This window comes from Lepisosteus platostomus, chromosome 1, assembly GCF_059453375.1.
Source record: "Lepisosteus platostomus isolate fLepPlt1 chromosome 1, fLepPlt1.hap1, whole genome shotgun sequence".
NCBI classification, from domain to species: Eukaryota; Metazoa; Chordata; class Actinopteri; order Semionotiformes; family Lepisosteidae; genus Lepisosteus; species Lepisosteus platostomus.
Window position 1 is genome coordinate 59,795,444 of NC_142611.1, and position 15,412 is coordinate 59,810,855.

General features: G+C 34.2%; 1 protein-coding gene across 2 annotated transcripts in view; it reads right to left on the minus strand.

The window, feature by feature from the left end:
• Nucleotides 1-3,142: 3,142 nt before the first annotated feature.
• The window catches only part of pdgfc (platelet derived growth factor c), a 109,766-nt gene continuing 97,496 nt past the window's right edge, over nt 3,143-15,412 (minus strand). For both annotated transcript variants that reach the window (XM_088633250.1, XM_088633251.1), the window contains 3 exons: nt 11,917-12,124; nt 6,349-6,566; nt 3,143-5,258 (listed from right to left, as the gene is read on the minus strand). In XM_088633250.1, coding sequence (XP_088489376.1) covers nt 5,142-5,258; nt 6,349-6,566; nt 11,917-12,124 — 543 coding nt within the window. In that variant the 3' untranslated portion in view covers nt 3,143-5,141. The remainder of the gene's footprint in view (nt 5,259-6,348; nt 6,567-11,916; nt 12,125-15,412) is intronic.

A 15,412-nucleotide genomic window follows, 5' to 3' on the forward strand; every position in this document is an offset into this window, starting at 1 on the left:
CTTGCTTGAAAATAATTGTTAAAATCTGCTTAATATTAGCGGAACCACAACAGGATTCTCTAGACTTATGCAGTAAATTTGTAGGGAATTTCTGCCAGGGTTTACATTAGATCAAAATAATTAATTTAGGCAGACATCTGGACCTTACAAATGAGTAAGCCTTCCAGTCTACATTTATAGTATTGAATCATACTGCAACCAGTATTGTGCCATTTACAACAGGATTTTATTGCAAAAACAGTTAATTGTGTGAGACATGCATATAAAGAAACACCTTAACTCCATATTTCATTGTCTATATTGCTCAGTATGTATATCAACTTCTTCAGAACCAACAGTGAACCGAAGACTGAAATATAAGACAAGAGCATTTAAACAGATAACAGGAGGCACTTCATTACATAAAGGGTTTTGGGAGTCTGGAACAAGTTATCATGTTACTGTATGTTGTTGAAGGCATTATCATTGCTTCTTCCAGGAAAATAGATACATGAGATCCTTGGATTACATTGCTGCTAAAAAGTAAAAGAACTAGATTGGGCAAATATTGTTCTCTCATTTCCAGATTGTTAATATTGATCTATTTTGGTTTCTTTGTGTAGTGTGTGGTATGCATATATAATTAATCCTAGTCCAACATTAGAAAGGAGGAGTCACTTGATGTCAAAGTGGTTTGGGACTGATGGACTTAACTCACTTTGGCATGGTTCCCGTTGCACAATTATTCACTTAGTCATGGTCAGTTCCTCCAATGAAGACAGCTTTATATTGTAATAGTTTCAAATATAGTTGGACATTTTTAAAACGTATATGTATATTTTCTTCAGCAGCAGTACAATTAGTACAGTAGAATAGAGCTAGTAAATCCTGAAAAAGTTAAAGTTTAATAGACTAAAGCTACTTGTGCTGCTGAAGTTGGTTGACTAATGAAAGTTATTTTCTAGTATGGGTTTTCCCAACATTATGATATTTTGAGCTATTGCTTCAGTTTTAAGAGGACTGTTATGACATTCAATGTGTTCTGATTATTTAATCATTTAAGTTACAGTAAATAAAGGGTTCTCGGTCATATACTGTACATCTTTAAAAAGTGTGTAAGAACACAAAAAACAAATTCACATACTAAGAGAAAAATACACTTCAAACTAAAAAAAAATGTTATTTTTTTTCAGTACCAGTTATAGTAGGTACTTGGTATAATTGAGTGGGATAACCAAATCTTTTCTGATCCGCGAAGATGTAGATTTAATGCAAGGTTTTAAAAAATTAATTAAATGTACTGTTGAACAATGTACCCAGTTCTGAATACTTAAGTGTATACAATACACTACAATACAATAAGTGGCAGTGTATTAGGTTATTTGCTGTAAAGAACAGTTTATTTTATAGATATATGCTAATAAAGAAATTAAGGAAGGCATGTATTATATGTGATATTATGCAATACATGTTAAGCAAAAATGAAATATGTTTAGGTTAACATTAATTAACATAATACATCTGTCAAAATGAATTATGAATTGTTTAATACTTCATGCAGTATGGCTTAATATTATACAGTTTATTTTATTAGCCATTACTAAGAGCATTTGTAGATTTTTCAGGTCAGGTTTTCTATATAATTAAATCTCTGTTGAGTGGAATGAATTAAGAATTTAACTTTGTGTGTGTCCAGATGCTCCCAGTTTTTTCACCGTGCCTCCTGACATCAGAGTATGAATAATATTTCAGCACCCTCCCCTTTTCTATGGTAAAAAATAAGCCAACACAATCCAGATGGCCATTCAGAGTGTTAAATAGAACCGTTTTGGATCACTTTCTGCTATTCAAACATTTTCTTTACAGCCCAGAAACAATTGATTTCACAGTTCATGCTGTAAGGGTATAGGTTTACCAAGTTTCTTCATGGAATGTTTGCTTCGAGAACATTTAAGATTTTTTTTCCTGAATCAGTACTGACTTCAACTGGCTGTAATGTTTTTACCTAAAATATATTTGTACTGTAATGGTGACAGATACCATATTAATATGATTACATTCCATGTTAGAAAGCATATAATTAATTATTTAATTATTACTGTATATGAAAGGAGCCTTGAAGATGTTTAAATTATTGTTAGTTGTAGCTGTAATTCATAGTCATACATTAATGTATTTTATTCATTTTAGTAGAATGACTTAAAACTTATTTTCAATGACTTTGATAGGTCAACATGTAATAAACTGCATTTTGTTACTTTATTGCATTAATACCAAGAGAGGCTTGGTGCTGCTTTGAAGTTGGTGAATTGGCCACAGTAAAACATTTATCATTGCTCATGCAACAGCTTCAATAACCTCAACTTGCCACCTTTATGAACTCTAAACATGTAGTTCTCAAACTGCCTGCAGGGAAATGTAAGTGACCTGATATGGGAATTTCATAGTATAAAATCTACTCGAGTCATGTTCTTTAAACATTAAAGTTTAGTCATGTTCCACAAGCTTAAACTTTAAAGACTTATTCAATCACACATTTGCACAAGCTAAGGATGGTAGATTCTGCATGTTATGTTTTATTTTTCCTTCTGTTTTTCTTTCTCTTTACTTATATGTTGTATTTTGCTCTTATTTCTGATTATTTCTAATTAATTTACACTGCGTTCCTCAAGAAAAGAATATAATTTTATTAATAGAATATTTTAGAATAACATTTTTAGTAATATTGTAAAACAAAAGTAATTGTATTTTATTATGGTATCACTCAACAAAAACACGTTTTACAATGCTGGTAATGTTTAATGCTAGTAGAATAACAAAAAAAAAAGTCAGCTAGCTAAGCTGTGTCCTAAATAAGCCATGAATGTTGCTACTTACATTATTATTATTATTCCTGTTTGAATTATGCTAAGGAGAACTCAATTTCATGCTGTAGGCACTTAATCCACATTAAACCAGAGCCTTGTCTTAGTGAGTCAGGAGTTCCTAAACTTACTATATCTTAATGATTAATCTTTAGAAAAATTTAACTAGCTCTGAAATCACTGAAAAAACCCATAAAACAATAGATGGATTGTAAGCAATCAACAAGTGAATCCAGTTAATTTCAAACTGAGTTCAGAGATTTCCCTTCTCTTAAAAAAAACTGTATTTACATTAAAGATAGAAAACAAAAGCACTTTATTAAGTTTCTCAACAAGACGTTTCAACAGAATAAATCTTTAGTGCATAATCACAGAAAATGTATCTATGACATTATTTCTTTTGTTTTTTATGAATACTCATAGTGCGTGGAGGATATCATTATATCTTGTACAGCTTTTTTTAAATGTAATGTACCTATTTGCCTGGCAAACTGAAAATTACTTATCACATATAGTGTATACTGTAAATCGTGTAAGATCTCTTACGAGATTGGAATTGTTTATTTCCTATTTATGTTAAGCAGTGTAGAAGCACATATTATATTTATAAGTTAAGATGTATACAGTATGTAAAATATTTGAGACTTGAATTACGAGTCACTGTTTAACTATGCATAAAAGCTCTCTCCAATTATGTATCTATTACATCTCTTAACTGTTGGTTTGTTTTACCTGTTAAGACATTTTAATTGTCCATAAACAGGCTTTATTGAATAATAAACAATTTATTGTAATATAAATTTAAACAGTCAGAGTAGGAAATATTCTTGTTAAGTATCCACTCTTACTGTGGGGAACAGAACATTGCTAAATGCTAACATAATCTATGAAAGTAAAAAACAATACAGTTCTAAATGCAACTCAGACATATAACATACAGTTTCTAAAAAACTTAAACCATTTATCACTCTGTCTCTTGTATATATCCATCACACATCCAGTATAAAAAACAGAATGTTTGAGATCTTATTTTTATTGTTTTTCTTACAGTTTGAATTAATCTAAATATAGATAACCTTATCTAAACAAAATAATGCACAATATTAAAAGCAAAACAGTGTTGATTTTTAAACAAGAAAAACAATGATAGTTCAAGGTGAATATTTTGTTATTCAAGATAATCCTTTTAACTGTTTTACGATTTTCAACCTTGTTTCTTCTGAAGGTGAGATGGACGCAGCATCTCATGACAGCATTCCCTAAAAAAACCTTATAAAAGTTTGTGAAACGTGCAGCCAGCTGACGTTGATCCAAATGTTCAGTTCATACAGTAGTATGCATGATAGCTAACACATTTCGCATTCTTTTTAGAAAGATTTAATGTACATATGATCCTAGATCTATGTTCTTTTGTGATGTAGTCCTTGCCTTTGCCTAAGATATGAATATCAGTTTTGTACCTTTCACTTTTATTACACAGATCAAGTACAAATAACATAAACAGTAGACAACAGAAAGTTGGCAAGACAGATCAACATTAAATTCCTTTGGCAAAATATACATCACGTTATTTGAGAGGGTTGTAAAAAAGAAAAACAATTTCCTAAAAGAAAGGCATTAATATATCATTTCAAAACAAAATTAATAGGAACAGTTCAGGAACATAGTGAATGAACATAATAGTTTGCTTAAAAGATTTATTCAAATCTGTAAAAGAAAACTGATGAGTTCAGAACAATTATAATACAAGATTAATGCTCTGTTTAAGTACTGTATAATAATGTACCACAAAGCAGGACATTGATGGGTTCTATAAAATACATAGACATATTTGACTGAAAAGGGATGTTTTCCAGAACATTAAGACACTATGTGTTCAGAACTTTAACTTTCTTCAGAAGAAATGTATGCAAGCAGTCTGCAACCGGTGTTGCCAACATAACACCAACGCAGCTGAGCTCTTCATAGAGTTGTTTTCACCAGATTATCCAGTGATTGAAAACTACTGAAAGGCTTTCATTGACACAATATGGCAAACAAGGAGCAACTCCTTCTTTCCAGTTTATGTAGTCTTTTTATTTAAATGGATCTTACACAATGCCCAGGCTCTTCACAGCATCAAGACTCAACCAGAAGTTCAAAATCCAATTATGATGTACACCAGATCACTGGAATTACAACACCCCATTCTGTAGTTATCCATGATGCTGACCTTGAGACATAGCGAATCCTGGCATTCCTTTCTGATCTCTTTAAAGATATTCTTGGGCTTTGAGGCAAGTACACTGGTGCTCTCTTTTATCCATCTGAATCACTTTTGCACATGCAGTCACATTCTTCATGATGTTCCAAGAGTACGTCTGTCATTGATTTTTGCCATCCTCTTCCCCCACTTCTATGTCTTAGTTGGAGAACCTAAAAGAGAACTTCAGCATTTAATCTATATTTTATTTTTAAATCAATGACTACATTGATTTATTATGATGTAACACATACATAAAATGAATTCTATAATCTAAAATGGGGAAATAAAAATTTGGTCATGGGAATCCAAAATCTCTGCCCAACATACTGTACAACAATCACATTGAAATACAATGATAAGTGACTAATAATTGCTCTAACTGTATTTAATTAGGAGGAAAGTTTCAAATTTAATACTGTACTTATTATTATATTGCTAGAATTTCTGTCAGTTTAATGGTGATTTGCATTATTTAAATGAGAAAAATAATGTACACCCTATATTTTTTATATTTTCTTATTATGATGTGGTTAAATGTGACTTGCCCAATAAACCATGCATCAGTTTATTTCTAAAAATATATATTTCAATACTTCTGTCACTGTGCTTTAAAATCAAATGCTGATTTACTGATTTTTTTCAGCTCAGTAGATAAGGACTTATGAGCTATTTTATTAATTGTTTGCAGCAATCTCCTCAGCATGCTTGCAAATACACCGCAACCAATTCTCAATTGCCAGACCTTTTGGTAACAGGCTGCAAATATCCCCTGCTTTTTCTGAGTAATCTATGTTTGAAAAGTAACTGACTAAGATTTGTGCTGACTAAGAAACTTTGAGACATGTTAATTAAGATAAACAAGTAACCGTCCATCCATCTACTTTCTGATTGCTTCATCTAGTTCAGGGTCATGGGAGAGCTGAACCCTGTAGCACAAGCATCAGGCACAGGGCAGAATACATCCCGGTCAGAACTACAGCCCATCACAGGGCACACACAGACACAAGACAGACAGGCACACATTCATAGCAGGGCCAGTTTTTACAGAAGCCAATTAGCGTATCAATATTTCTCTGGATTGTGGGAGGAAACCAGAACAGGCAGCAATGTTAACTGCTGGGCCACTGTGCCACCCAGCAAGTAACTACTTCATCTAAATAAATAATAATTCAAGGGGAACAGAAAATTATAATAAATCCTCTTGATTTAGGTTCAGAATTATGCTTGATCAGATCTTGAAAAAAATCAATCAAAGAGTACCTCATGGTATTTCTTGATGACCTTGGTGGGAACACACTGACATTCAAAGCAGTTCTGGGCACAGCAGGCACAGTTCCCACCACATCGCTTGACCAGAAGACAGTTTGGCCAGAAGATGGTGTCAGTTCGCTTCAGTTCCTCACGGAGAGACACAGAAAAGTTGCGTGGGGTGCAGCTGTACAGTCTCACTTCTTCCTTCAATAGGTTAAGATCCACCACTGGAGACAAAGGTCGAAAATATTAAGACAGGAGGCTTGTGTTTCTTTATCTCTTCCTGGCAAAAGTGCTGCATGTATTTATTTCAGATTTTAACATGAACATCATAACATGTCTACTGTAAAGTATCTCACATGATAAGATAAACTAAGCCAAGCCAGGTGTGCAGTAAGGAGATAATAAAGTAATTAATTTAGCTTTGACAGGTGTTTGTTTAAAATGTACAGAATTACACTGGTATGGAAATGGTTTGGATTTAATTTTAAAAGTTTTGAAACCATAGAATAAAAAGTAAAACCCGCTGTATACATAAACCAAAAACATCTCATTTTGAGAACTGTTTATATGAAAAACGAAAATATTTATGTCTTTATGAGGCATAGATAGACTATCTTTATCAGCCATTTCTTCTTTGAAATGTTATTGTAGGGCCTCCCCTTAAGTAAATAACTTTCAAAAGGCTTTGGAGTTTCTTAAAAGTTGTGCCAAATCCCAGTTCTTTTCCATGAGGTTAGACAAGACATACACAGGCCTTTTTCAAGTTTCTTGAACAAAGAGTTCTTATCATCCATCAATTTTCTAACTGCTTTATCCAATAAAGGGTAGCAGGGGAAGCTGGAGCCTAACTTGGCAACCAACAGGTGCAAAGGCAGGATACACCCTGCATGGGATGCCAGTCCATTGCAGAACACACACACAAAAAAACACACACACACTCACACCATTTTCTCAGAAGCCAATTAACCTTCCAGTATGTCTTTGTACTTAGGGAGGAAACCAGAGCACCTGGAGTACACCCATATGAAGAAAGGGAGAACATACAAACTCCACGCATATAGTACCCCAGGAACTGAACCCAGTGCCCCAGCAATGCTAACAACGGTGCCACCAAGCCGCCCCCAAGGACCAGTGTTCTGTTCAATGAACCATTACTTACTTAATTGATCAATTGCTTAAATATGCTTTTCTAATTTTTAAATAAGTGATTTAGGGTGACCTATAAGAATAACTGGATCAGGGATGTCCAGGACCAGTGTTGGAGACTTTGATGATAGCCAAATCAGCTGATTTAATATGGACACATCTACAATATTGGACCACATCTCCACATAGTAAGTTTACATTTTGCGTCTTGAATGCTTAGTTTACAGTTTTTGTAGTCATTCTAATCTTGCCACCACTGTTCCACTTTTCAATAACAAAATAAATGTACAACATGATCACTTTATTTATCCCACAGATGTCTCCAATTATTAAAATTGATTTGAATATTTAATAAGCACATAATTTGGAGAGGAATAATGACAATGGATCACTAGTAACAGAATACACAAGCAAAGACAATCCTGGCTAAAGCATACAATATGAACAGCTATTTGAACAAATTTATTTTTTAACTGAAACCAATTTATCTATAAAAATATATGAATTTAAAGCACAAGATACAATTTCTTAAATGAACAGAAAAAAAAACATACTATACAAATTGTATCTGTTAATGGAACCTTCAAGATTTATACTGAGAGGAAGCCTTGTACCTCAACCCAGCATCATTTTGACTGCGTTTTAATACACCTTAATCCTATATTTCTAAGTGCCTGGTCTTGAACCAGAAACTTTCTAGGAGCAAGTCCTCCACCTTAAACCCTTGGATTGTTAAACCACATACTTCTAGTTATTTTTAAGAATAAGTTTAAAGGTGCATAATAGAATAGAAAATTAGAATATTGCATTTTCTTATTTCTATTCATAGTATTTTATCATTTTCAAACAATGATGGAGTAGTGATGCTAAAATGTTTGGGGTGTGTTAATATTTTAAAGTAAAATTTGCCTAAACTGTATTTCTCACCATCTTTGGAACAGTGGTAGTTCTGTTGTTTTACTTCCTGATCTGAGCTAAACTCTACTGGGGAGGTCTTCCTGTAAACAGGATAATTTATCATCTTCATGGAAAATGACAGGAAAGAACTGATAGGCTCATGAACAGAATAATGGCTGTGTGTAGAGCTCCAAGTTTATGTCATCTTTGCCTGCAATTAAAAGTTTCATACATTGAAGCATTAAACGGAAAATCAAAATCACAGCATTTCTGGGTTTACTAGTGCTGGATATTGTTTTGAAAATGGAAACAGAGAAACAAACTCCCTTATTCCAATTTCAGTTACTAGCAAAGTGACCATCTGCTATAGTAACACACAGTAATACAGATGAAGTAAAAAATATAATTATTTTATAGAAAATAGTATATATAGAATGTAAATTATAGAGATCTTAATTACTAATGTATTTTTATCCTGATCTGGATTTCTTGCTTTGGATTAGAATGCTACTTGAAGTTTTAGAAATTGATCAGACTTTTGGATACGAATATAAACACTGATGTGTTTCTGTAAGATTAATGTGAATTATGTCAATTTTTGCATTTTTATAGTATCTGTAAAGTGGATGGTGTAGAGGTTCAAAGAGTCTAACACAGGGCTCCCCAACCCTAATCCAGGAGACCACCAATCTACTGTATCAGCCACCTCTAGGACAGGAGTTGAAGACCTCTGGTCCACACCTTATCGCTGACTCAAAAACACTGAAAAGAAGCATAACTCATGTTAAGTGTTACCAAATCTTGACAGAAAAAAACAATAAATTTAACACCTAAAACCATTTTACTATAATTACAAAATTAATCTTCCTGTCAAGAACCTACAGTATAAATTCTACAAGAACCCCCTTTGTTTTATTCAACATGCAAGAATTAGCATTGACGTCCTAATGCTTATTTTAACATAAGAAGGTTAACCATAGGCCTCTGTGATCCTGTGAGCATTGTTGAATGTTTGTCAAACTATTTAAATTTGTATAGCACAAATTTAATATTCATGTTTATAGCATTACAAAATGAGCTCTAGAAGCTAAATATATTCAATAATCCCACAATGATATAACAGTGAGCTCCATAATACTGTAACACTATTCAAAACTAAAAAATACTGACTATGAAGGTAAACATTTACAATATACTGTATGCTGTGACCCTTATTACTAGACTGAAAATAATGAGTTTTCATGATTGTAAGATATAGAACATGTACAGTAGATAGATCACAGGCCCAAAATAAATACAGTTAAATTGGGCAGCAAGAGTATTAGGACCGACCATGAAAAAAAGTACATTCAGAGAGGAAACAAAAGTTCCACGTCCAGTGTGTAACACTAAAGCAGCAGCTGTTGTCAATAAACTTTTCATTGTTTCACTGCAGTTCCAAGAGTAATCTTTCAACTGCATTTGGCACATCAAACATATGGGAGTGTTCGCTGTAGATTTTCAGATAACGTATTCCTAGCTGATGAAAATAATTATACACCAGGGATAAGCCTTTGCTCAACTACAGTTCATTAAGGCAGGATGATCTGGGAAGAAAAGGACTGAACCTGTTGGCAAGATGGTGTATCTAACTTTCTGGCTGCCTGAAGGATAAGCTATTGATTAGTATAGAAAACTTTAAAAATTAAGGTGAGAGGCCTCTCTTATTGTGAAATGAAACTTTTACAAATACTATGTGCTCTCATGACTATGGTCGTAGTATCCGCTAGTGAGGGTAAGCACTGGGCAGCAACATTAATAGGATAATTTGCTTTGCTTCTGATCTGATCTTCTTTGCATGGTTATCTTCTTCTCTGACTCTCTCACGATACATAAGCAAAAGACTGTTCACCCATGCACTTTTAGTGTCAGCAGATAACAGAAAAGTTACAGTACTTTCTTCTAGCTGATGAAGGAAAGACTGCTCAGTCTCAAAACTGGTGTAAACTGGTCTGACATCAGAGAAGAGATTACTTTTCAGCAAGTTCCTAATACAAACAAGCCCCTCACCAATCATCAGTATTCCTAGGGAGTCTTTACAAGAAATTAGATTTAAGTGGCATGTTATCTTAAAGGTCACAGACTTTGTTTTACCAAGATCTGTTCAATTTCATATAACATTAACTCTTCGAAGTGTTCGCAGTGCCAACTAATGTGCTGAATAAAATAATGTTTGTTTGGCCACTGCTACTGTAAACTACAGTAAAATGAATGGAATGTCTTGCACATGTGGTCAGATCTTGGACTGAAACCACTGCTCCTACTACTGGCAATACACGTGGTGTATACTGTAGCTCAAATGACAGCCAAAACCCTACTGAAACTAGTTCCTTGTAGTGGTGGGTTTAAATGTTCTTGAGGTATCTTGGGAATTATGTTGCGATAGGAATCTCACTGTATACTTTGAGATCTGACACATCAACTTCATTGACTGATGGGCATCATTTAATTGATCCAGGTCATCGCATCAATGTAATGTATACCATTGGACCCCTCAAATTTCATGGTCAGAGGTACAATGCCAAGCACGGGCCATAAAAGCATCAACACAGAATGTAGGGATACAACACACTTGAATGACCAGTGTTAATACAGTATGTGGATGTAAACTTAGCATATACACGTATGTTAGTTGCGTGACATGGATGGAGTCTAAGTAGTTGGCAGTCACACCCAAACTACTTAAATAAATAGTAAATAGTACCATGCCACCAACAGTCTCATGACAGTTGCAAATAAGAAAAATGAAAGAAAGCATCGAAAGTTCATTGCAGGGCAAACGGAAAAACAGACATTTACTTCTTAACCTACTTACCTTTTAATTTGCCAATTAATGTATCAGAAAGTCTTTGGATTGTGTTAGGAAACTTGAGCACCCAGAGGAAACCCAAGTGGACATGGGTGGAACATGTAGAGTAAACGCAACACAGATACCACCCCAGTCCAGAACTGATGTAGGAATGCTAACCGTCGTGTCACCATGCCACCCATTATATATATTGTATTAATATTCATAACAAATATATTTAACATCATCTTCCGTGATTGGTTTATTATAACAGAGATTCACTGTATTAATTTTTATTTTAAAAACATTCAATATATTGTTTCATCCTTTTTTTTGCTTATTTGGAGTACCCAATCCCAACGTCTCCTTCGGACAAATCTTGTATTTTTTTTATGACTGCCAGATTCATTTCTCTTTGACCCAGCTATCTTAACTTGTTCAAATTCAAATTAGAGAGTGGCGGTCAATGTTCTTTTTTATATGATCAAGCTGTTTTATACCTAGAATTTATGCAGAAGATAAGCGTCAGTCCTGGAAGAAAGGTGATCAATTAGGAACACCAGGACTTGATGTGACACTGTTCAAAACTAAGGGCCAATTTGAAATCCACTGCAAAATACAACACTTTAGCACAGGTTACCACTGGGTACCCTCCAGGAAGGTCTATCATGCATCGTAAATGGAAGTCGTAAGAAACACTTTACCTCTGGATTTCCTGGGATGGATGAATGACTTGCCAAGTATGTGCCATGTTGGCTTATACAAGTCGTCCAAATCCAGCTGCCATCTTTCAGGATCCAAGTATTTCATAACCTCCTCCACTGTACTTAACCCAGAAACTGCTTCAATTAACATGTCCATAGTCTGCAGAGAGGGTGGCAGCACTGCAGGGGATTCTGGTTCAGGTAGGCTCTAAATTTAAAATTTTAAACAAAAAAACATATTTAGAAAACAAAATGACAAAACATCTGGATAAAAGTACACTGTATACCTGTTGGACGGATTGGTGGCACTGTGGTTAAGGATCTGCGCCTGTGGCAGAGAAATCGTACATTGTTGGGCCCCTGAGCAAGGCCCTTAACCCCAGCTACTATAAGGGTGCCATATAAATATATGGCTGACCCTGCGCTCTGACCCCAAGCTTCTCTCTCCCTGTCTGTGTGTCTCCTGGAGAGCAAGTTGGGGTATGTGAAAGGACAAATTCCTAATGCAAGAAATTGTATATGGCCAATAAATTAGCAATTACAGTATATTACCTAACTTGTTATTAATCTAACAATTATGTTCTATATAGTATACAGTATGTACTTATTAAATATTTTTGTTTGTTTACCAAAGACTACTTGACATATTAACCTGCATTAAACTGCCATGTAATTATCTAATTCAGAGAATAAATAGCTCTTATTTTTGCTTTTTAGATCTTGACACTCTATTCAAGGTTTTTCATTTACTAGTACTGTATCTCAAAATGGAAAGGACATCGTACAGTATATGTCACATCGTCCAAATTTGGCCTGATGAGTTGTAACTAACATTTTGTTTAAGTGTTTAAGACAGTATACAGCTAAGGAAAAGTTATTTTTGTGGAGGCCTAAACAAGTCATTACATAAGAACATATTAAATGGCAGAAATGGGAAAAGGCCATCTGGCTCATCTAAACCTAAACCTAAAGTAGGTAGGTAATCTGGATCTCATCCATGTGTTTCTTGCAAAAAGCTTAAGTATTGACTTCAACACCATGGCTTGGTAGCCTGTTCCTCTTCTTTTCAAAAAGGTTGTAAATGGCCTATGAATAGCATCTCACTTCCTTCAGTATAATTTGTAGAATAACTTCAGACCGAAGAGACTTGTACTCTACTTATACTTCCTTACATTCTTCAGGTACCAATAACATTTCTGTCTCTGGCTATGCTAACTATTTTGTAATTTTAGTGTGTCATGCAGTTTTGCTCTCTCCCTCTTGCCTTTGCAATATCATTTTTACCCAAGCTTGCAATTCAATCTGTTAATTTTCCATTGTTTTTTTTTAATTGATTTATTACATCATTTGGACAATTTTCTAGATTTTGATATACTTGCTCTTGCTCCTAAATCTGTCCTAGTCTCCAAACAGCATCTCTTTACAGTGTTTCCATCCATTCTAATATTTTCATCCACCCTCTACTCTCTAAGCTTTCTTTCAAAAAGCTTTCCTAAAATTGTAAACATTTGATTTGGAAGGTTCCTTTGAAATGTATACCAGATTTTGACAGTCCTCAAATGCTTCTCTTGATTTTTGGATGACCACATTGATTTTGAATATGGTGCAGGGCTGTACCCCCTCTTTCACCTCCCCTGTCTCTTTGGACAAGTGTGTTGTATTCATGTTGTATTCATCACCATCACTCTCCATCAATCATGTTTAGTATGATAGTACTAATTAAGGTAACACAAGTGTTGCTTCACATATTCTTTATTTACTTCAGTTTCTGTCTTAATTGTATGAGCATATAATTTTCCATTAAATGTGATGCAGTTGCATTATTGTGTATTATTGCATAACATCATTTTCCATACAAATTGACTGTTTTACAAAGTAATGATTATGAAACATGGGTTATGACCAGTCTATGACTGAATTCTACTGATGTGGTTTTTTGTCATCCAAATTAAAATATCACAAAGTAAACATTGTAGAATGTTCCTCATTATAGATTAAATACAGTTCTAATTGCATCCACTAAATTAACCTACAAACATTCTATTTAAAAAGAAGAAATATTAGAAAGAAAAAACTGCTTGTTTACATACTGTATGTCTCTCAGACATAATGGATCTTTTGCTCATCAGATGAACTTATTTTTTGATGATACTGTGGGAAACTCTAATAATTGTAGGACCTAAGACATACAGTAGGACACTAACATTTTACATAAAGTATATAAAGTATCCAACAACAGTGAGTTCTTTTTCTCTGACTTTTCAAAATTCTAAGACAGAATGGGTTTTATGGGTTCCCATTACATGCAAGTAAAATAAATTTGGTTATGAATTGGGTATAAACCAGCTAGACAAATCTGACTGTATGACTGTAATCAGAAAAAACAAATTGATCAACAATACATCAGTGTAGGTGGATAAATAGTGAATTTAAGTTATTTTTGTAAGCTTGACAATTGGATATGCAAGCTCCTGTGGCTAAAAGAGTATTCACTCTTCCACCATTTAAGGTCCTTGTTTTTACGTACTGTACTGCTCTTTCATCACTTCTCCCCCTCATACAGTACATCCAGTCCCTCATCTATTCCATACCACTTTTCAATTTCTTTATTCATCTTCTGCTTGCTGCTTTGTTTTCCTTTTTTTCACTTTCCTCCTTCATGGGCTGCTAATATTTTTACACTGAATTTCTGTGGTGGAACCAGATACCATGAAAAATCAGGACTGCAACATCTTGGACCACCTTAAGTAAACAATTAGAAATGTAAACCCTTCAGCTCAACACATGGATAAGGCCATAATGTGCGGAAGAAGACTTCAGCTTTCTGGGCCAATGGAAACCATTCCAGGGTAAAGGACATCAGTACAGATGAGATGATCACCAGCAGTCTTGGCACAAGAATCATCTAAACTAGAAAGGAAGGCAGAAGAAGCCAAAGATAGTTGAAAAGGAAGTTACACAGTGAAAAAAAGACCAAATGAGAATCAAAGGGAAAGATAAAGTACAGTAAATGATCATCTAAATGCATGCTAATATCTAATTTCTAGGAGTATGAAAACAGATGAGACAGCAGCCAAATCAGAAGAGACAGAGACAGAAGTTAGCAGGCAATTATATTGTTACTGGAATCACAGAAACCTAACTAACCAAAAATGGTGGAGAGCAATGTAACATTAGTAAATATACCACATAAACAAAATAAGAGGTAACTTTTTAGGAGAGACTTCAACTTTCGTGAGAAAGACCTATAGGAATATCAGCAGCAGAAACTGAAATGGTAAGCAGGGTTAAACGACAGCTTTCTTACCCGGTTTGTTAAAGCACCTACAAGAGGAAATGCTCGTATACACATGCAGGCATTGAAAATGCACAAGGTGTTAGTTGGTATACAGCAATAACTGCTGCTTTATGGTGAATACCACCACATAATATCATTATATTTTTTCAAATAATCTAATGCAGGACTGGACTACAATATAAAACTGCCACGTGAATC